This window comes from Camarhynchus parvulus, chromosome 2, assembly GCF_901933205.1.
Source record: "Camarhynchus parvulus chromosome 2, STF_HiC, whole genome shotgun sequence".
Lineage (NCBI taxonomy): Eukaryota > Metazoa > Chordata > Aves > Passeriformes > Thraupidae > Camarhynchus > Camarhynchus parvulus.
The window spans coordinates 60,899,144-60,923,279 of NC_044572.1; the positions used below are offsets into that span (position 1 = coordinate 60,899,144).

The window sequence follows — 24,136 nt, forward strand, 5'->3', positions numbered from 1 at the left end:
TGAAATTATGTTCTCAGAATCAGATAAAGGAAAAAAAAAAAAAAACAACAAAACCAGGGCCCAGCAGAGCTCTTTCTAAAGATAGTTTGGAGAGCATTCTCCACAGAAATGATGCATGTGTATGTGATACATGGCATATCATCTACCAGTAAAGACAAAATAAATTTCTTGGCAATTACATTATTCTATTTCAATATGAATAAGTGCATTAGTTTGATTTAGATATGAGGCATTACAAAGGTTTTACAGTAAGTAGTTTTGCTTTCCATACTGTCCCAAAGTGTTTTGATGTACAAATCCAATTTCTTACCAGACACACTGAACTTGCACAGTGTGCACAGTTGCCAACTATTTCTCCTATGCTACATACCCTCAGAATCCAACCTATGCAGAGCTTCCTTGTCCTTAAAACTACGCACATCTCAAGAAAAGGAAGTACTCAAAGACAGTATTTATAAAGGCGTTGGTTTAAAAGCACCAAAAGCCTGTAGTTTCAAGGAAGAGAGAATCCTTTGTAATAAATTAGAAAATCTTCACACATATACTTTCCCAGATTATTATATCAAATTTGTTCAAATGCTGTGGATTTTAAAATACAAAAATATAGACATTTTAAAAATAAGTACCAATGGTATCTGTTTTCCAAATCTAAACATCCTAAAATAAATTTACATTAGCTTCTGATACAAATTTGTTAATAACCAGAGCAAGAGCAAAACCAGATATAGTGTATTAAATATTCCTGGAAAGGAGTTCATTAAAAGTCATCCTATTTGCTGATTTGTTACTGGAAAGCTTTATAAAGAATGGAATATGTATACAGAAGCAGTTAAAACTGAACAGATTTTAGAGTATTTATTTACTCCTTACATTTCTTTCAACACGGGGAGTGACAATAAAGCTAAGAAAGAATGTAACAAAAATTCAACCCAAAAATAAAACCCAAAATTCAAATTCCTCTATCCTCCCTATTAAAAAATTTTTGTTTCAAAAACCACAGTGGCCATAAGAGCACAGGCAGCATCACTACAGCAACACAAGGCCTACTTCTACAGACATAATTGACTGCACTGACATCAGGAAGCTAATTCATTAAACCTGCATGGACTAAGATAAGATTGACTGGAGCTGTTCAGCTGAAAAGGCAGGCCTTGCATTTCAGAAAATATGGTAATACAATGTTTCTGCATATTGAGCTGCTTACTCAAAGTTGAAAACACCAGTAATCTGTATGACAAGTTGTTGTGGGCTGCTTTCCTAAGGTGGCATATACAAACTTGGAAGGAGATCAAAGGAGATCTACCATAAAAATGTTTTACTTGTTAGGGATTTCTATCAACCATCCTGCAGGCCCTGATCTTTGACACTACACCCCAGTGTTTGAATGACAATAGCGATGTTTTTTCCATTCTCAGGAAGACACTGGCATATATATTTTACCTTTCCCTCCATGTTTTGAAGTATAATGCAGAACATCTTGTATTCTGTAACACAGAATATCCTGCTCATATCTGACAAAGCTCTGAGGATCCTTTTCAGAATGCTGCTATGAGCAACTGTCCTTTTGCAGACTTTTGTTATCAATAGTGTGTTGGGTGGCTCAGCTTCCACAAGTATGGTGTGCTGCAGTGCTGTGTGTGCATGGTGATGTGCTCTGTGTATGTGTGCTGTGTATGTACAGTGATGCTGCTATTCCAAGCTGGAAGATGGGTAATGAGAACACCAGGGAGCTGTATACATACTGAAGGCCTCTTCTGAGCTTGAGGATCCAGGCTTTTATGAACAGCTTAGGAGAAGATACTGACAATGCCTGTTGGCAAGACTTTAACTTTTTACTTCCATAATGTCTCTGAGGTGAACTTTAATTACAATAATTCAGGCAAAATAAGGTGGGAGTTCTGTATCTGGGAGGCCACAGCAAAATTTCACAAGATTCCTTGCTGATTTTTCAGAGAACTGTAATTCAACACTGGGCACAGTTTAGTCAAAAGTGTGGCCATGAAGATTTTTTTAACATACACCTTGTCAAGGGAATGAAGATGGTGCTTTTGTCATAATGACTAAGCAGGTTTTCTTCATCCTAATTTTCAGCATACATACTTAATTTAACACAGATTAATGGTGAATTATGGTTCTCTCAACCCCATATGTGTATTCTAAAAAGCTGTGAGACTGTAAAAAACCAGACAGAACTTGTTTTTAAAATAAATGTACACGAATACATGAACGCGTTAGAGGGAGACAACAGAAAAAGTAGTGTTTTGCAGAAAATGGAAATGAGCAAATGTGAGACAGAGTGCTCTCAGCATCTGCATAGTGCTAGACCTTAGAAAGCTTTAAATCTTTATTAAATACAGCGATTGAATTTTCTGAAATCTTCCTCAAAAACTGTTTCTTACTATAGCATGTCAAACAACATTCTAACATGCTGTTAGCTTGAACCCTAAGAACAGTTTTAAATTAAAAGAATTTATGCCAGATATCTCAAAAGAAGCCTTGTCTGCTCTACAGAGACACATCATCAAGCATGGCAGAAATAAAATTAGAACAGGAAATTTTGCTTTAGTTGGTGCTATGGATGGATGTTGCTCCACCTTCCTGCTAAGTTATATATGGAATTCTTCCATGCCTGAAGATATTATTTTCACATGGAAAGCAAAGGGAAAAGTGTGTGTGTGTATATAGATAAGATACCAGAGTACCTGCAAGCTCTGTGAACAAGACTACAAGAGGAAAAATGAGAGAAAATGGGACTAAAAAATTAAAACATGAAACAAAACTCCCCACAGTAATTCAATTCATGGCTGTGAATGAAAAATTGGGGGCTGCAATACTTCCACAGCATTTGATTGGAGAGGAAGAGAGATACACCTCAGATAGCCACCCCAGTGGGACCAGCAAATGTTGGATTTAGGGACAAAGCAACTGCACTCACTTGATTTTTAATTAAGTGTATAAAGCACTGCTGTCCATCCACCATTTCCTAGGTGCAAAGAATTCAGGGCAGGCTCTCATCCTGTGGTCTGAAACTTTAAATGGTGAAGATGAAGCAGATTCTGAAAGATAACAACTAGCTCATTGCTTCAATGTCATAGATTATATAACACAGGGCAAATCTTCCCATTAAGTTAAATTGTAAACTATGACAGAATGAAAGTAACCTAATGAGAAGGTGCATAGATAATTGCTTTACTTGTAAATTAGGAAACTGAATAAAATCTGAAACACTGAACAACTGTGGCTGTTTAGTTCCACATTGGGAGATTCAATTTTGCTAATCCACTGACACAATACCCTACATACTCTAGTGTCAAACTCTCTCAGAAGTTTCCAAATATAGCCAATTACCGACTTTTATGTATTGCATCTATAATTCAGGTTACTACTTGTTTCCTTAGGATGTGAATTTAAATATGACCATTTTAAGATGTTCTATATATACAGAATTGAAAACCTGATGATATTCTGTTCCAGACCATGGTGCTAATAACACCAGAAGTGCAGGTTCAATCCCCGTACAGGCCATTCATTTTAAGAGTTGGACTCTGTGGTCCTTGTGGGTCCCTTCCAACTCTCAGAATATTCTGTGATTCTTGAAGCTCATGCTATGTTTATAAAGAAACAAGGTACTGCAGTGTATCAAAAAAGCAGCAGAAAAAAATGTTAAGATTTACTTAAAACACCTGAGATGCAATTCAAATGCTTTAGACATGTCCATTGTTCTTAACTAAACATAATAGCAAAAAAACGTCCATAATGTAGTGACTCAGTGACTATAAACAGATGATGGAAAGCAAAATGAAATAAAGTTAAAACAAGGAGTCAAATCAAAATATGGGCATTCATAAATAGATTTTTATTTAGAGACCTATGTAACTCAATCTGCACGAGAGGCTTGTTGCACTCTTTTGTATGACTGGAACTTATAGGAATTAAATACACACAATCATGCACTTTTCAACATACATCATTAAAAAATCCTGTCTAAATTTTCATCATTCAGAATATGATTAATGCAGCCTATCAGAAGCCAGATGGTGCAAAACCAGAGCCATCAATCAAAATGAAAAGACCACTGTGTGCTATCCCGAGCGATGTGCTCTCAAATGGAATTTCTGGTCACAGATCCTAACGCATGATGTGCAGTGCCATAAACATCATGGCACTGCCCCTAAGGAACAGCCACAAACACAGCAGGCTTTGTTAGGCTAAAAAAAAAGTAGAATTAGTACTTGCTGCTGTAGCCTCTGACTGGGAAAGGCTCTGCAAGCCAAATAGATGTACTTTAAATAAAAAATTAAAAGCAATGCCTTTAATGAGTTTAATGTTTGCACTGATGACAGTACCTGTCAAACTGTGCACTTGCCATTTGATTTAATATGGGATCGTGCCATACATAAACAAAGCAGCTGCCACTGTCTGTCTGACACGTGAATTGGTATTTAATATCTGTTCCCACACAGGACTTACAAAGGGTTCATGTTTTTAGCTTTCTATTACACATTTTCTGCAAATGTTATACAGAAAACAAGGTTGGGGTTTGCAATGGAAAATAGTGATGGCTTACATCTTGTAAGATTTTGTACCAAGCAGGCCTAGTACTTAAAATATCAGCCTGTAAAAATAAAAGGCATGAAGAAGCATAATTCACCATACCATACACAAACTTCATAAATGATGCTATCAATATTAAAAGAGATGCACAAATGAACAGCAGTAATAACATATAGGTGTTTTTACCTGGAACTAGCAAGACAGTATGAAATAAAGGATTTGTTTGCGTGACTGCTTATATTTGCAGCATGAAGTGTTTACCACAACACTTCTCTCACGTGTGCTACGTAAGAGAATATATCAAATTTTATAGAAATACATTTTGTAAAAAAATAAATATCACATTCTGTTTTAAAGACCTGCATAAACTACCTACATATTCATCTCTTTTTCTATAAGGCTTGGAGAATAGGTATGACTGCCATGATTGCATGAGAAACAGGTGGAAGAAAAATTAAACATGACCTAGAGCAGCATTTATATAAACTAAATGTCATCTTTCAAGATCCACTTCTTACTTGCTTTCAGTAGTAGTACAAAATTCCACATATATCAAGAAGAAAGTGTAATGCCTTTGTTTCTTTAAGGAGATATACCCCCCCACCCCCTCATTTTTGTTCTGATGATCATGAGATACTAAATCTTAAATTCATCATTAGCCCCTTATACAACCACTGCAAACTTCACATGATGCTAATCAAAGAGAGGCAGTTTCCAGAATCACAGGAAGAACCTACAGTGCCTTGGAAAGATGCTTTTTTGGATGCTGGAATCTCATCAAAATTTGAACTTATAAGAAAATTCTAGAGAAGATGGCACCACACAAGCCTCTCTTACTGGATCCTTTCCCTCAAAAAATGTATGGAAGGATGTATAGTTTCTTTTATCCCTCTATGGATGGGTCCAGTTTTTTGGATGAAAAGTCTCCTATGTTCTTAAAATACCAGAAGAAAAAATTATATAAAGGAAATTAAGATGTCATATTAAAAGAATGAAAAAGGCTTTGTTAAGCTACACTTAAAATAAAATTCAGGTTTGTACCTCTATTCCTAATGACAGCACCACTCCTTCCTCCTGATGCACTAAAGCTCAAGTACAGCTGAAATTGAACTGTGTGTTTAAGATGCTTCTTTCACCCCAAACTGGAACCCAAATCTCCATGGCGTGTTCACACTGCAGGCTGAACTTGAAGTCTGCTGACTCAGAGTCTCCATCCTTGCCCAAGGTTTGAAAGCCTTTCAAGCCTACTGTAATTCACACAAGTAGTAAATGTTAGTATCTGGGACATTTAACTTAATGTTGCTAATTTTGCTGTAAACATGTATACAGTGTATACATGTCAGAAAACTGACATCATCCAGCACTCATCCCACAATTCTCAGGAAGGATGAGCAATTGGTAGAAGCCAAAGGATGCTTGCCTAATTACCTCTAAATACATCTCTGTCCCCTAAGATCACAAGAGTTTCCCTCCAACACAGGCACACTGAGTGCAAAATCACTGACAGCATGTTTGAGAGAGCCCTGAATTTCACACACAGCTAGGACAATCACCTAGATTATGTATGGAAAATCCATGTGGTTTGCTGGCAGATTCTGAGACTCCTCCTCCAGCTGCCCTTCAAAGCTGAGCTCTTGAGCTCACACTGACAGTGGCCAAACTGCACTGCATGGAGAGACAGCAGGAGAATTAGTTTCCTGTGTAGAGCAATCAAATGCCCACATTATATCTGCTGTTTTACACGGCCACTTTACTGAGGCTTCTCTTTCCAACTGTATAACTAACCTCTCTTCATGCTTTTAAGTGGAATATAGTGCAGACAGGAAATTATAACAAAATAAAAACTAATGGAGCATCTCTAGTTCCAAGAGTTTAAATGACAGCAGAAGACGGAATAAGTAGCCAGCACTAATTTAATCCAAATGGGGAAAAATGTGATCCTATCCTTGTATGATTTATGCAAAATATACCAGATTGTTTCTGGATGATACTTGGAATCAATCTCAAATCAAAGGTTTTGATATTTATGGGGTTTCATAGATGTGTGTATGTGCATATATGCAAGTCTGTGCAGAAAATTAACTTATTATCAGACAAAAAGCCAAAAAATCCACACCTCCTTCACAACTTTATGTCAAAGGGTCAATAAAGCATGATTTTACATGGGAATAATTAAGAAGAAAAAAAAATTAAATATCCTCACTCCATGGAAGAAAGTAAAAATCTTACCCAAGATTTGAGGTACCAGATGATTACTCAAAATATTCCAATAATAAAAGTATTGATGCCTACTTGATTAACAACTAAAATTTTAAATACTATGTCAAATTAATTACAGCACACAGTTTTCCAGTGAGAAGATGGGGATCAAAACATAAAGACAGTTATCAAATTTACCAGTGAAGTTCCCAAAACTTCGGTCTCTTGGTTAGTGCTTAAATAAAAGCAGGGAAGTCCAAGAGCTTGGTCATATGAATACTTACATCAATAGCAAAGTTTGAATAATGGGGAGCTGTACTACCACCTCTGTGCATGGGTTTCCACAACTCTGTGCTCATGCACTGCTACACTTGATGCACTGATGCCTTCCCCTCCCACAGCCACTTTATGTCACGGCAAAGTACAGCTAAGTGGCTCCATAAAGAGGAAAATAATCAAGAAAAACAGAAAGGCAGGTGAACAAAAAAGAGCGAGAATGCAATGCTAGTACTTGAAGAAGATATTAAAGAAAGAACAGTTAGATAGAAAGAAAGCAAAAGAAAGAAGGTAGACTACATAAAGGAAAAACCCTTTTATTTTTTTGAGGGGAGAAAGGGCAAAAGAATAAAGAAAATGGGAGGGGTTGGAAATAGGAAAAGATGGGAGATAACTAGGAAATCCAATCCACTACAAACTGCAAAGCCAGAGAGACAGAGGTCAAATGTGGTCTTAAGGAATAGAGAAGGAAAGATACTTGAACATGAAATGCCCATGGCTAGTTATACACTCCATCACATTTTGATGTGATTTTGATGATGACACAAGATTGAAGGGAGCTTTAAAAAACTGTAGCAGGGTCAAGCCTGTTTATTTTTTGTGATGCCAAGGTTTTCCAGCAACTAATTTGAAAAACCCTAAAACCTTTCTTTTTTGTATTTTTTGTCTCAGTATCAGATCAATCACTGATGGACAAGGTATATAAATGATACAAGACATGGAGCAAAAGGTAATGTCTTTCTCCAGAAAATAACAAGAGGATTAATGGGCATAAAAGAATTTTGTTTCCCTTAAGCTGATATGGCATGTATTTAATGTCACTGTAAAATTTGTCTCATTTTATGTTTCAGTATTTTTTTGGAGTAGAATATCGTTATTTCAGGCAATCTACTATATACCAGGTAGCATTTACAAGCTGCAGCAAGGAGAAAAACTGTGAAGTAAATAACCACTATTTTCACAACTTTTTAACTGGAAGAGTGGCTTTACATGGGGTGGGGGATATATGTGGATTTCATGAGTGCATTTATTAAAACAGTTGTCAAGATCACTAATGAAGATATTTCAGTAATACATTGGTACCTGTGAAACCTTGTTCAACACCAAAGCACATACATCAACATATAGCACAGGTATATCTTTGTGTATAGATACAAACATGATTCAACACACTATTGTTAAACAATTTTTTGAAAGGCCATTTTTAAAAGACAGAAAAAACACCTCTCTATCCTAAAACAGGAAAAGCCTCTGTTCTGGAATAGAGGTAACAATCCCAAACAATTCAGTTAGCATCAGATGAGGTTAGATGCTTTAAATGTCCAACTACAGCAAAAGTTACTAGCATTAAATATGTATTTAACCAAAATATTAATCATATCTACTAATAATGCATATACTTGTCTGTATATAGTCTAAGTTTTGTCTAAAACAAAACCAACCAAGAAAGCATTGGTTTTAGAGCAACAAATTCAGGAATTGGGTTCTTTGTTTCTTGATTTTCTGGATGTAATATGCACTTCAAATAAGACTGCAATTCTTTAATCACAACACTTCAGCTACAGAATTAAGACAGAGTAAATATTTTTCTACAGCATATACAAAGGAGAAGTAAGCCTTTTTGTTGCCGTGCTTGCCTTGTTTCTTTGCCTCTTCTCTACAAACCATGAAACAATTCCTGGTGTATGAACAGCCCTTTCTAAACTATGTCTGTATTAGCTCACTCTGTGTTACAGATGGCACAAACTTCAATGTAGCTTAGAGTTAAGTCAAGAACGAGCAGGAGCTTTTGAGGCAATTAGATTTTCTTCACTATCATCAAGTAATGTTCAAGTGTGCCATTAGCACGAGGCCACTGCATGGCTCTACCAAATAGAAATTGCTTTTCTCTTTCAGTAGTCGTCTTTGAAGCCTCACATCATATCAAGAGCACAAAACAGCTTTATGTAACCTCCTCCAAACAGCAGCTCTGAACATGAGAGACGAGAACAGAGAATGGATGTAGGTTACAATAAGAGTATTTCCATAAAAAGCGGTCATATCTGACATCTGAGATTTTAAATTAAACCCAAAATCTATTTCAAGGCAGGAGATAGCAAAAGGCTCTGGCCCTTTTCAGCAATAACCTAAAAAACCTTTTCATCTTACAAAACAACAATTCAGAGCACCTCCTTTAGAAAATTCAGATCATGGCTTATATCACAGGCATTGCAACCTCACAGTTGCCTTACAATTTAGTACAATGCTGTTCCTGGAATAAATGAAAAGCAGGTTAAAAGGATTTTTGTTATTTTCCAGCATCATATACCCAAGTAATTACCAAAAAAATCTGAAGGCTGACAGAGTACCACAAAACTGCTTTTTTTTTTCTGGCTCAAAAGTAAAACCTACATATTCACAGTACTTCCACCACACATCTTACAAAACACAGTAAATAACTGAGAAGCATTACTGCCCTTATGAAAAACAATAAGAATTGCTTGTGGTTTTCAGCAGTTCTGTAATTTCCCATTTCCAGTCTCCAAAAATCATCCAAATTTAGTTTATGTAAACATGCTAGCTGCCATGCTTCACATGTAAAACAAACCACTTCCTAATGCCACTAGCTTTTAAAGATGACAGCAGCAAACACATAAGATGTCCAAGTCTGAGAGACCTGGAACTATGAACACAGAAGGATGTTAATCTCACCTGCCACAGGCTGAGTGTTGCAACGACATTGTAGTCCTACATCAGCTACTCTCATAGCAATGCTTCCAACTCTATAGGTGTCCAACATGTCAATTTACATGCCCTCTTATGAAACACATTGTCCCACAGCGCAGACACCTCCTCAAAAAATAGTTTTAGGGTCTAATTAACAAGAGTAGTGTGGTGATGTCTGCCATTAGAAAGTTAGCCAACATCAGGCATTTTAGTTAGAGTGGCTTCATTCAATAGACATCAGAATTTCTTTTGTTCAAATTGGCTTATTTGTGAAGGAGTCCTGGTACATGGGAGAAAAATGAAAGAAAGCAGCTTATCAGTAGGAAAACTGGTTCCAACTTAAGTGATTGACTTCCCATCTCCCCCTGTTTCTGCTGCTGAGCTAAAGAGTCCTCATCTTGGTGAAGACAGTTTTGCTGGTTCTCAGTGCCACCACCACACCCTCCATTCTCCTGCCACAGCCGATTGTTCCCAGAGGCCACCAGAACAGCACAGAAGTGGAAGGAATGCAGGACTTAAAAGGTTTTTTTTATCAGAAGCCAGCTGACTCCAAACCCTCACCCTTCACCTGGCACTTTACGCTTGCTTTCCAATATTTTATGTTTCACACAGGTGCCCATGATGATTCCTAAACAATGCCACAGCCCTGGGCATTGCTATGATTAATATGCTGTGTTATTGTCAACGAAAACCACTTGGAGCATACAGATACACCTCCTAAGGCAGAGCCAAAAGACATCCCACCTGTTTCATAGTGATCCCTGCCTGCTTCACTGTGAAAATAGTTTCACCCCCGCATTACTTACAGGTTCTTTCGGTGTTAATTTTTGAAAAATTTCTACATAAAATGTCAACTGTCCAGGAGAGCTAGGGAACACAGCAGAAGAAACCTCAGTTTAAGGAAACTGACACTAGATTATTTATTTTCCATTAGGTAGAGGGTCTGTGTCCTATTGAAATAAGTGCTTGAAAACATCATAGGTCTCTAAGTGGCAGCAGCCATTAGTACCTTAAGCATAGCCTTGTTATAATCTTGTTAATAACGTTCCTTGAGTGAGTTATGCACATATCTACCCTTTTCAAAGACAACAGGACATAGCTCCCTGCTTCCCAAAATTGCTTGTGAGGCTGAGAGCTGACCAAAAAAAAAAAAAAAAAAAAAACAAACCAAAAAAAACCCAAAAACAAACAACCAAGAAAATATTTTTTGTCACTTAATTGTGTATCACAATACAATGATCCATATAACTTGCCAAACACACAGGCATTGTCTAGGGGGTTTTGCACTTTTGAGTGTTTTAGCATTTCCAGAATACATTAATAAAGAACATTAGAAGAGAAGCATGAGGTTTAAGGATTTTACAATTATTTTAGCAGAACTGCATCAATTACAGCACATTTTGAAATAGCAACTAATTCTTTTAATCCTGAGCACACCTTCAGTTTGGGAGAAAATCTCTCAAAAAACTCTTCAAATCACATGAATGTTGACTATATTTCTTACTGGGCTGGACACAGTATATGCTAAAATAAATCTCTAAAGCTGTAAGACATTACCTTATTTTTTCATATATTTATTCATATATGTTGTACAGCAAGAGATTCAGGCTGCAAAAGGCAGAAGCAAACAGGGAGCTGAGTTTTAAGCACAACTCTCAGGGGATTTCTCAGTGTAACAGCCCCGTGCTGCCAGAAGGTGGGTATGGACGTGCCCTAAGGTATCCCTGGGTATCCTACCAAGAAAGCAAAGCAGCAAAATGTGTCGTAGTTCTGATATACTGTGCTTATAATATGTAAAAACATTCTTCTGCAGAGCAAAAATTGAGGATTATAGTTTTAAACAACCACTCCAGGGCTAGACTGAATACTTAAACTCATCTGACCAAAAAGAAGACAAGAAACTAGGGCTCTGCACTTCTGAATTTGGCCATTAGGTGCATACTGGATCCTGAAACTCCTATTAAGCTTCTAAAACCTGTTGTTTTGACCAGGTAAACTATTATAACAACTACTTTAGCAGCTTAAAAAAAAAACTGGCTCACAAATTATAAAGAGCAAGGGTAATTTCAGAGAGAGATCCAATTCTGTTATTTCTGAGCTAAACATCTACTTCAGACAGAATAAAATGCCTACTGTGTGAAAAGTGAAACCTCACAGTGTAAACACAAAAAACATTCAGAAGAAATTGCTTGTGTGCAAACATAATCTTTCATTAGATGAACTTGCAGGAAACTGGCCAGAATATAGCTTCTCAATTATCTACTTTAACATTTTAAAACATTAAAGTTGGTGTTGGTAGAACTTTATGAGGATGTCAATTTTATCATCTTTTCCTGATGGCCCTAGAAAAAGATTAACTGTATATAAAACTGGAAGTGCTGTTCTATAGCTAACTAGAGAAAAGTTACACAGCAATCAGAACTTGACTCTCAAAAAAGCCAGACCATACATATTTTTACTCTACATAAACATGAAAAAGCAAGTATTTCAGAACAAAGAATGGTTTCATCTGCAAAGAGTGCTATGTATTTTTACACATGCTAACTGAAGTAAGTTTTAATAAATGGCAATCACACACCTGGAATAAGATATTGCTCAGCATTTCCTAAGTAATTATTTAGTTCTGAAAAGAATGAATTTTAGAAGATACTTATTTAAAGAACAACAAAAGAAAAAACTGAGAAAAGGCAGTTCTTTGTACATGCCTGACATGAAGAATTCAAGAGATTTGCTAGGCATTAAAGACTGATGCTAAAATGAGCTTTGTCTGTGGTCAGTATCTGAAAGACCTGCAGGTTCTGTAGTCAGAGGTTCTGCAAAGCATTTCAGTAACACTAGGTTAAAGAGAGCAGGATCAAATCTGCCTGGACAGAAGAAGTATATAATGGGCAATCTTCGAGATTTGCTGTTGAATGGTTTCATCTGAACAATGAGAAGGGCAACTAGATGGTAAATCATACTTGTTTAGGAATTAAAGAATACAGGAGCTCAGCTAATTCTCCCCTGATATCAGCAGAGTATCTCCTGCTTTTCCATTCCTTCTGCAGGAGGAATTTGAAAGCTCTGACTCCTCTGCTGCTGAATTAAGGCCTCATTGGATAAAAGATAAAACTCAACACCTAAAAGTGGAAGGGAAAGTAAATCCTTGTTTCCACCTCTATAAAAGTGCTGGATTTTCATCAGGGAATGAAGAACCACAAGCATTTAAATGTCTTCCAGGACGCTCTAAATTACACTAGATTGGCAAATATATACTGAGGTAACATTTTCAGGGTAACAGTGACTGGTTTTAAGGTTACTATAGCTACTTCATCAAAATATCACTTTCTGGTTTAGTGAGTGAAATGTGAGCATGAAAGAATGAACACTTTCTGATTTTCTGATTAGTTTTTCTCCTTACTATGAGATATCCCATCCTAAAAAGATGAAGTACTGTCAAATCTTTGTAGCAAGTCCTGTTTCAGCCACTGTAGTTAATGAGATTTTCACATCTGCTTTAACTACTACTACTAAGCACCAAGTTACCCTTAAGTTTTTTCTTCTATTTTAGAAAGGTTCTCAGAAAAAAAATCGTTTAATCAACAAAGAAATAATCCTGGAAGCCACTAATTCCAATCACTCATGCCATGATCCTGCATCACCAACTCTTTCACAAAATCATTATGAAATCTTCTTTTTACACTTCCTGAAAAAAATCTACAAAATAGCAAACAACATGTGCCCCTGCCCTGCCCTCAAATCCTTTGGCCATGTAAATAAAAAAACCCCAGAATCAGAGCAAAGCTAATACACACCTCCACTAGAAATAACTGAATTCCCAACTAATTTTAAATTTAATACAAAAATTAAAAGCTCTCCCCTATACTGCAACACTTGTGAAATAGGACGCTGAGGTGGAAATTAAAAGCACAGAGCAAGAAATCTGCAGTGAGCTTGCTGCAGCCTACAAATAGGAAGTAGTCAGGAGAAGGAAAACCTTCACTGTCAAATGGAAAATATGGAAAGACCGTAACTTTAATACAAACTTTCACTTGTCCTTTCTCCTGCACTTGTACTCTCAGATATATATACAGGGTATGCTTGGAAGCAACAAAATAGTGGAGGTACAAAAATCATCCATCAAAAAATTGTACTACGTTTAATAATATATTAAAGGTCCTAAAACAAAGATCAAAAGCAAATATATTTAAGCATTTATATTCCATTCCACATTGTGTGATGACTAATTTGTAAAGAGTGCAGAAGTCCTCACAACTGCAGCCAAAATCATTTGAGAATACTTTGATATAATGCCACAAAGGATATGAGCAGGAAGACAGCAGGAGTTACAAATGGCCAAGTTCCATTAAAAGTGCTAATAAAAGAATAATGGAATTTCCTTGTACTATGAATAAAAAGTGTTTTGTACAGGAGAATTAAGACATGGACACGAATATCAAAGTTTCTTGTTGAACAGTTGCATCTCCTTATTAGATCTTAATTGACTTACTATTACATTTACCTTAAAATGCTTCAATTCAAAGGAGCAACAATCCCACTCAAAATCTTATCACACTAGTTTCCTTTATTCTTCATGTTTCTCCATTAAGGCCATTTTCACAGGCCATTAATATCAGCTTCACCAATCTTTGTAAATAATGTGAGACTATTTATAAAATAAGTACTAAGCAGAGATGAATTTAACTTGAAATTAGGTACAGTTATTAAATATATGGAATTTAACTGCTGTTTTACAATGTATTTTTAAACTAAATGTTCAAGTGGCTGGTAACTATGAAATCTCCCAGTAACAACCTGCCTGATAAATTTCATCCATTCACTTATTTCACTTACACTGTGTCTCCCATTGATGTAAGTGTAGTTACACATATATTGCATATATGTCCATGTGTTCCTACAAAGAGAGGGATGCACATACATACTTCTGCCACCTTCTCCCAAATATAAAACCTAGCTTGGGTTTTTCCAATGTATTTGGTAAATGACCAGGAAAAGAAGAGATAGAGTTCAGAACTTTCCTTTGCAATGTCTAAACAACAACAACAACAACAGAAATATTTCAAATCTTTCTTTGTTTTAATGGATACTTGCAAAATCACTCACACTTCTCAAAACAGAAGCAGCAAAGACACACATCTCATACTGCTGACAAATTTTTAAAGGGTTTTGTGCACTTGTTAGAAGAATATGCCCACAGAGGCATCAGAGATAGGAGGAACACCTTCAAAATATTTTAAAACCTACTCAACATTCTTTCAATCTGCTGCTTAATGCTCTCTTCTGCATAACATCCAGAAGAACCCCATGACATAGCTATAGCACAGAAATACTGTGATTTCTGTCTCTTGGTTCTCCAAAATCTTCTTGTAACAACTTTATTTTTTTTAATTTCACATTTCAATGAGAAAGGGCCCTCTTTTTTCCCCCAGACGTTACAAACAAGTTATAACGATGTGTGTTTCTAGTTCTTTCCCCAGACAATCACCAGGCTGTTCACACAGCAGCCTCTTTGAACGATGCTTTTGTGATCAATAGATAATTCATTAGTATCATGTATCTCAGGGCCTAATTGACACAACAGGCTAAGCAACATACTCTAGGGTAACACAGTTCCTAAACACAGAGAAAAAAAAAGAGGGGAATCCAATACCACATGTGGTCACTTTGCAGGATTTAATGCCAGTTTATAAATTATACTTCTACGAGGTTAATGCGAGTCATTGGTTTCACAAATCAGAAAATGCACCTTTTCAAGCTTGGCTTAAAGAAACAAAGAAACATTTATGTGACAGCAGAATTTAAGTAACATGCTCAGCACCTTCAATTTTATCATTTCTACTCAATTTTGCATTAAACAAGAAATATAGTTACCACAAATGTTTGGAATTTTTCATAACAACAAACTGAGATAGTATATTTTTTCCTTACCTTATGGTCATATGGGTTGTATGAATGAAACAGCTGGGACAGATCCTTCGTTCTCTGTTTTTTCTGTAAACGATTATTAATAAAGAAGCCATATTAGAAAAGTTAAAAGAAAAAGAGAGAAGCTACTGATTAAAAAGCTGTATGCAGGTACAAACACATTCTCTCCCCACTTTGTTAATGAAACTGCAGTTACGAAGAGCAGTGTATGCAGAATAAGGATATTAAATATTACAGGAAATAATTAACATATATATTAACAATATTAAGGAAAATATCCTTAATAAATAATAAACACTAATCTGTGGAACCTCAGTGGAATGTGTAAACAATTCACAATACATCGCAAATAATATTTTAGAATACAGATAACAAAACTGAGAGATCAGGCTACAATCTTGTAAAGACTTGTCTACTATTCTAGCATGTACATGCAGTATTGCCTTATAGAAGATCAGGTGTAAAGGAAGTCGGTTTGAAGAAGAATCATTTTTTATTTGTCCACTTCTTTTGATACTAATACTCTCACTACTTTGATTGTGGAAAATTAATAGGTGATATCTCATTTAATGCCAAGGCAAAGGAAAAAAAATTCTTCTGTTCAGAGCATAGTTCAAAGACAAAACCTGCTTGATCCAACTCCTGAATTTAGCCAAAGAGCTTTCAGTAATTTCAGCTGATGTTAAATAGAATTTCTCAGCTGTATCCTATGGAGGGTGTGCAGGAAGAGGAGAAAAACACCCTTTGTCTTTAATGCAGGGATGAGTCACAAATAAGTTCAAAGTTTTATTATGTCAAAATCACTGTTTACTTATCTCATAGCTGGGGAATGCAAATCATTGCACGTTGGAAAATGTGTAAAGGGGAGACAATTGCAAGAACTCCTTGCTTGTAGTTTGCACCAATATATTTTTCAGCCATTGTTTCTGTGAAAGTAGTTTTACAGCTAAGCTGGAAAGATCTGTTTATGTTTCCAGCATGCTGGGAACTACATAGACAGCTGCATGAGTGCAGAATTTATTTTAACTTCTGGGAACTATAGGGCAATTTAGTAACTTTTGATCATGCAACATAAACTATGTATTTTATTTCTTTACAGAGTTTTTATTTTCACTCAAATGTTAAGTAACTTACAATGACTTCTTTTCTGGTAGTACAGCTGTAGACAGTCAAAGTACTTAAAATACTATTAAAATTATTTGGAGAAATGTCATAAAAAATTAAAAAGAGATACAAAAATGATTACTAAAAAGATTGCTTGAAAAAAACTAATTTAAAGTAGCATCATGCAAGAAGAAGAAAAAAACACTTGAGTTTGGGTTATGGAAACCCTGCTAATCTTTCTAGGAAGAAAACTCTACAAAATCTAGAAAATGTCCAAGTCTTGCTCATTGTTACTGAAGACTATTTCTCTTGTATTCATTTTGACTGCAATTACTTTAATAACACTCAATAAAACGATATGATGGAAAACCACCCATCTTTAACCCTCAGACTCTCACCAAAATGCTGGTTACACATCCAGCTAGATGAAGAGTGAAGATGGCTTTCCTTATACAACACACTGACACAGTCTTCAACTTTTTGTTGTTATAGAAAATTATGGTTTCTTTCCTACCTTTCCACAAAAGCTTTATTTTTTTGTACAAAACCAAAACTCTCCTGACTGGGCAAATGCTGGAAATTCCTAACAGAGAAAAAAGTGCAATGAAACTTCTCAAGATGCAGATGAAGAAATGCTCCAAAATTCCCAGGATGCCCCATAGGCTTAGGTGAACTAAATCTAAACAGCATTTAACTGTTTTGTATGTAATTGGAATACATAGAGACAAAAACATCATAAGCACAGAATTCAGGTTGCTTAGTGATAACTACTGTCTTTCTACAACAAAAAGTGCACTTTAACTCAGATCTCTAAAACCCAAAAATATGTAGTATTTCAAAACACACACACAGGACAAGGAATTCATGCTGCTCCAATGGTAATCCCTTCAACTCCTACAGCTGGCATGAGTCACATGGTATGAATAATAATTTTTTGAAATAAAGAAGCAGAATGGTTCACAGCTCACCTCTGCGCAGTACAGAGCAGAAGGTAAAGCAGGCATCTCCATGTCTAGAGGCTACAGTGGAAAGTAAGGAGTCCAAAAGCTCCTACTCCTTCTTCACCTCCAGGGGACTTATTTCAGTCCCTAGACTACCTATTTACACACATCTATTCAGAATTTCTTCCCTTAACATAGCTTCATATCCCTATTTATGTTCCCTCAGCCTAGTCCAACATCCCTTTAAAGTACCCTTTGACCAATAAAATAATTTCTATTTCCCTGCTCTTTTTCTTCAATGATTTGATTCTCCAGTCCTTTGTTCTGTACCAACAATGTTGCCAAAAGCACATCATAAAAAGCCACTCAAAACCCCTCTCTGAACTTCGGCACCTGTACTATCTTATCATATTGCTCTACATGTAGCAGCATTATTGCTTTCAAACATGCCCACAGACCTACAGAGGATATATTCTAATTATTTCTGAAAAAAATTATTTTTTCTTTCCAAATTAGCATGAAAAGACCTTCCAGGAGTCTGACAGTAACATCAGACTCATAGTTTATTCCTGTACTTCTCTCAGGCTTGCCATACAGCGATAGATAGTCCTTAGTTTGCAGCACTTAAAGAAACAAGTTCAGGGAGAGGAGATAGATAAAGACAGAAATTCAGATCCTTGTAGTGATGTGAGCCACTTAAAAATATATGCATATGACTGTAAAAACAAATTTTCAGTTTTCTGTGTTAAAAAGTTGTAAAAATACCACATTATATAGTAGATAAAAAGGAGACACTTTTTATATCTTTATCAGGAAAATTATGTGAACATCTCATGAAGAATGAATTAAAATGCTAATGCAGGACTGGGTTAAATACAATAAAACCATACATGCTTGTACACATAAGCATGCCAGGATGGAAGGTTTTCCTTAAATAAATCAATACTTTTTCTAAGTGAGTTATTTCAAGCTTGTTACTAAAATGCACCTAAGTAATTAACTTCTTCTGAAAAGACAGGTAGTGTCCAAGATATTTATACAAATAAGAACCAGAAACCAAGATCAACTAATGACATTTCTGAGGACAGAACACACAGACAATGTTAGTAGAGAGGAAACAACACATTACCACAATTTCATTATTTCCCCCATCCTGCAAGCAGATATGCAATGCAAGTAACACACACTTTGCTCTGTTTATTTCCTTTCTCTCTCTCATTTTGCTGGGCCTCAGATTTTTGATTACTGATATTTATCAAAGGGATACTGGTCATCCAATATGCATATTATATGTTTAAGGTATAGTAACAATAAAGGTTCCTTTGACAACAGCCTGGGACTATTCACCAATAAAGCTGAGTTAGTAACCTTGGTGTTTTTACTCTTTTTCTAGTGCACTGCTTTTTAGCAATAATAAAACTTTTTCTAATGTCTTACATGGACTATACTGTGGATTATTATTCTACTTTTGTAGAATAATGTAGAAGTGAGGAAATATCACTTAAAGAACAAGAGAAAGTAAAAAAATCAACCAACCAACAAAAAAAATCCAACAAACCCTGTAGTACAAAAAGAATCTAAAACCATTTAAAATATGTTCTGCACAAGTAAACCAGCATAGAATTTTGTGCTGACTACCATAGAATTTTTTTTTTTTTTGCAAATAATGGTGTGAAAATAGGGTAAAAGTAGGGGTATCCTAATAATAAACTTTTATAATCAGAATATACTTTAGAAAAATAATTTTACAAATGGAATAGTTATAACAAATGCTAAACACTGTAGGCTCACACATGTATATTGCACTTATCTCGTGATCCTCTTTCATATTCAGGTGATAATTACCTGTCTTTCAGATGATTTCAATGTAGCCCAAAACTTGTTTGTTTTCTTTTCAAGCATGGTGTCATAGGTCTGCAATGTTTATTGTGAAGGAGAACTACAATATCACTGAGGTATTTATTTTATAGATTACTTAGAAGCTACTTAAATGGAATATTCTCAGATTTTCATCTAGGAATAAAAGGGACAAAATTACTCCCAATATGAAGGTATTACTGCTTTCCTTTAGACTCATCTTTCATTTTATAAAGCCTATTTTCACCTTCAAAGTTCTTAATAATTCCAGCCTTATACCGTGGCAGATCTGCAGATTCCAGCAGTTCCACTGAAAGCCTCAGCATCAATATATTGCCAGCAAAGTTCTCTTGTCTTTGTTTTCTTGCTCACATGATTTAAAATCATTCCAATACGCTGGGCTGCCTTCAGTAACACGAACATGTATCTGTTTCTGTTCAAATACTCTTCTTTTCCTTCATGAGTACAGTGAATAATAACATGTGTCAAGGCAATCAGATTAATGTCTTTATTTCAGTTCTGTTCCCTCACTTACCAATCATTTCCCCCATTTCTCTTTTACATACTGCTGATCAGAATTAAAAAACAATTTTATTTTACCACAGGAACTTTATTTAATTTAGAGTTTATAAAGCATCCCACCCCTATCCTTGAGCATGCTAAAAACCAATAGCAATATTCAGTTTTTCTTGCAAACAAGTCTGGAAAACCATTTTACCTCCTTCTGTAGTATCTAATGAATTACCTCATTTAAAGTCATATTAAAGTTAGTGAATCAGGGAAAATGTAACTACAATTTTGATACACTTTGGGAGAAAAATGAAGCAGTTTTCCAAGTATTTTCACAGTTTCCCTCCCCAGTATAACTGAAAGCACAGAGGCTTCAGAAAAACAGACACTCACAAAACCATGAGATTGGATCTTTCTTTTCTGAAACAGCACTTTCTAACATGTTTTGTGTTATGGAATTCTCTGACTTCAGTAACATCCATTTTCTGATCAGTAAAAAAGCTGTGTCTTTCTTTTCCCTTATTTACATCTGTGATGTCAAAACTACAAAGGCCTGGGGTAGTTCCAAACTCAGAACTTTTATAAATTAGAAGGAAGCAGGTAGCACCCTACCCAAAGACACCCCCTGCACTAACTTTAATCTCCACAGAATTACTTGGCAAAACACCAGAGAGAGAGAGAGACAGCAACTACTCCGACCAAGGTACATTTAAAAGCTTTGTTTGGAGATTCAATCCATAAAGTATTAAATCCTTGTACCTATAACCACAATAGAGATATGAGACAAGCCACTGGAACCACCATGTTATCAAAGTTTGCAGATTGCTTTTTGGTCTGCAAAACAGCTTTTAAAAAAGTGATCAGAAACCACTGAACCATTCTCTTTGACCTCTGTTATTCAATGCATCACCCTCTCAGAAATGATCCTGAAAAAAACATTGTGTCCCAGCCAGATTTCTTGGTAAAATCATACCTGGTGTTCTTTCTGCGCTTGTATCCATGCCCTGTAAACTGTGAAAGAGCAGATGTGACAATACAGACCTGACAACTTCTCTGCTTCCTATCACTACCTCACCTCTACTGACATTATTCCTGTCTTTCGGATTCCATCTATAATAAAGCATAGAAGATAATTTGGGGTCTTTTTGACCTAACCTACCTGAATTACTATGTTAAAATAGACTCTCTGTTCTACTTCAGCTACTGACCCACACATATATTCATCTTGCTTTAAGGAATAACTTTGTAATAATTTCTGATCCATGCATACAAAATATCATTTAGTGTATGGTGTTATTCAGCAGTTCACCTCAATGTTACAAGATAGTGGACTTTTTTCCCAGCTCCAATTAACAACAGAACTGTAGATTCATAAGTCATATTTTGTATACTTTTTTTTTACACACAATGATTCTTTAAAAAAAGCATACAGCATGGCTCTATGACTCCATGCAATGTGTTTATTGTCTAAAAGAGCAAAATATATAAAACTTCACACAGCTTTACTGATCATTAATACTATAAAATTATTGCAAACATTAAAGGAATACTGTCTTCAGGATTATAGCAACACAAATTATTATGGTTTAGTCTATTTTACATTTTATGTAGAGATTCTGATTTATGGAAAATTACAGACATTTTCAAAAAACAGCTAGGATCTTCATAAGAACATCTGTCAACCTATCTGAAAATAATTTGCTGAAGGTAACATTTTCAATTAAATCGTGTGCATTGCAATTTCCTCCTTCTTACCTCCCATATATTAGCTATGTAATACAGACACTTCAAACCCATATATTTCACAAATGTTGCTGAATTTTATTCCTTCTAGTAAATTTGAGACATTTTAATTTATCTTCTGATTAAAGCTTGTTATTCCTGTCACTTTTTATTAGAGAGACAGGCAATCACCAATCATATGAAATTTAACAAGGGCTGAATTCTGCACCTGGGATGGGGCACACCTGGATGTATGGACTGAAGAATGAGAGGCTGCAGAGCAGCACCACAGAAAGGGATGAAGGGGTCCTGGTTGATGTCAAGGTGAATCTGAGCCAGCAGTGCCCTGGCAGCCAGCGGGGCCGCCTGTGTCCTGGGGGGCATCAGGCACAGCATGGCCAGTGGGGCAAGGGAGGGGATTGTCCTGCTCTGCTCTGAGCTGGGGCAGCATCACCTCAAGTGCTGGGGGCAGTTCTGGGTGCCAAAATATAAAAAAAGACATTAAACTGTTAGAAAGTGTCCAAAGGAGGATGGTGAAGGGCCTTGAGGGGAAGAGTGTGAGGAGCAACTGAGGGCACGTGGTCTATTCAGCCTGGAGAAGAGGAGACTGAGGGGAGCCCTCATTGCAGTTACAGGCTCCTTGTGAGGGAAAGAGAAGGGGCAGGCAGTGATCTCCCTCTCTGGTGACCAGTGACAGGACTTGAGGAAATGACACCGAGTCAGAGCAGGTTTAGGTTGGATATCAGGAAAAGATTCTTCACCCAGAGGGTGGTTGGGCACTGGAACAGGCTCCCCAGGGAAGTGGTCACAGCACCAAGCCTGACTGAGTCCAAGACACATTTGGACAATGCTCTCAGGCACTGGGTGTGATCCTTGTGATGTCCTGCACAAGGCCAGAAGTTTAACTCAATAACCTTCCAACTCAGGATATTCTACAATTCTATGATTCTATAAATTATGCAAAATTTTATTCTGAAGACTTTTACAAAACAAGTATTAATTTCAGAAAAAGCCTTCAGCACTTGTTCATTTTGAGGGTCCACAAATTTGGTATAGTTTGTAAAATGCTCTGTTGGACTTCTGATAGATTTTTATATCTGAAATGCATGTAGAAATTTTGCAGTCTATATGAGGTGGGTATTTCCTAAGGATGTCACTATAACTGATTAGGAAGACTTCTTAGGCCAAAACAATTTGTAGACCAAAATATCTAGCTGAATCTTGGCCTGGAGTATCAGCCATATTTCAAATCAGATTGACACTAAATCAGAAATGAAGTGATTGGTCATGAGGGATAGACTGGTTTTGAATATGTATAGTTATTGCAGCCAGTTCCACAATAATATAAACCAGAACGAACTGCAAACTACAGCTTAGTAAGGAAATGTAATTATAAAATATCTGGTAGCTGTATCTACAGATATGTTAAGCCCAGGACAGACCTGTCTGCAGGGCACTCTTTTCCTTTTGATGAGCTGGTGAGGTTATCTGTGGGCTGTCCCCGACACCAGCAGCCTTGAAAGCACCAAGTTTTCCAGCCTTCCAAGAAGAATAGAAAGATAAGTGCTGAAGAGGGTACAGTGTGGTACAAACTGTGAGGAGCAGTGCTCAAGTGCTTGCTGTGTGAGAGAGACCACCTACAACACACGAATTCACTAGACAAAAAGTGCTCTCACTTTTTTATCTTCATCTATTATTCAGTCCTCCACTCTACTTCCAGGTTTTCAGGAATTCCAGGTTCCAAGAGTTTTAGCCCAATGACCAAAGGTGCAGGTACAGCAATGAAAACAGTGGAAGATAAAAGTTCCTGAGCACTCACTGACCCGATTGACTGTGATGGCTTTGAGGGAGTGCACTTGGATTATCAAAGACAAGATGAAGTTCAAGAAAGGGTCACCAAGAACCCACCTCAGGATATTTCAGTGTCCTTTCATTCCAATGCACTTTGTATGGGTCATCATAAATGTTACATTATTTGCAAATGGTGGACAAGCTTAGCTGCCTCCATGATACAAATTAATTTGCTGTCTGTGTTAAGTTACAAAAAATTACACCTAAACCACATTCTCATTTGAAGAAGTCTGGAATTTGGAAAATTTTCTGTTCTGATGCCTATATCCAGTTTCAGCCTGGATTATAAAGTGAATTAAAATTCCAAATTGAAAAATAGCATTTTGTTTCAGTTTTACATAAGCTACCTAAATGTAATTCAAGCAAAAATTATAAAAATTACAAAAAGGCACAGTTAAGACTCCTTCCATGGTTCTTCTACTTTATTATGAGCCAATGAACAGGACAGAAGAATAAAGAGTAGATTGGAGATAAAACTGTTTTCTCTAATA

General features: G+C 36.3%; 1 protein-coding gene across 3 annotated transcripts in view; it reads right to left on the minus strand.

Moving 5' to 3' along the window:
• Window positions 1–24,136, minus strand: part of CDKAL1 (CDK5 regulatory subunit associated protein 1 like 1) — a 380,944-nt gene that overhangs the window by 74,546 nt on the left and 282,262 nt on the right. For all 3 annotated transcript variants that reach the window (XM_030944157.1, XM_030944158.1, XM_030944156.1), the window contains exon 13: window positions 15,664–15,726. In XM_030944157.1, coding sequence (XP_030800017.1) covers window positions 15,664–15,726 — 63 coding nt within the window. The remainder of the gene's footprint in view (window positions 1–15,663; window positions 15,727–24,136) is intronic.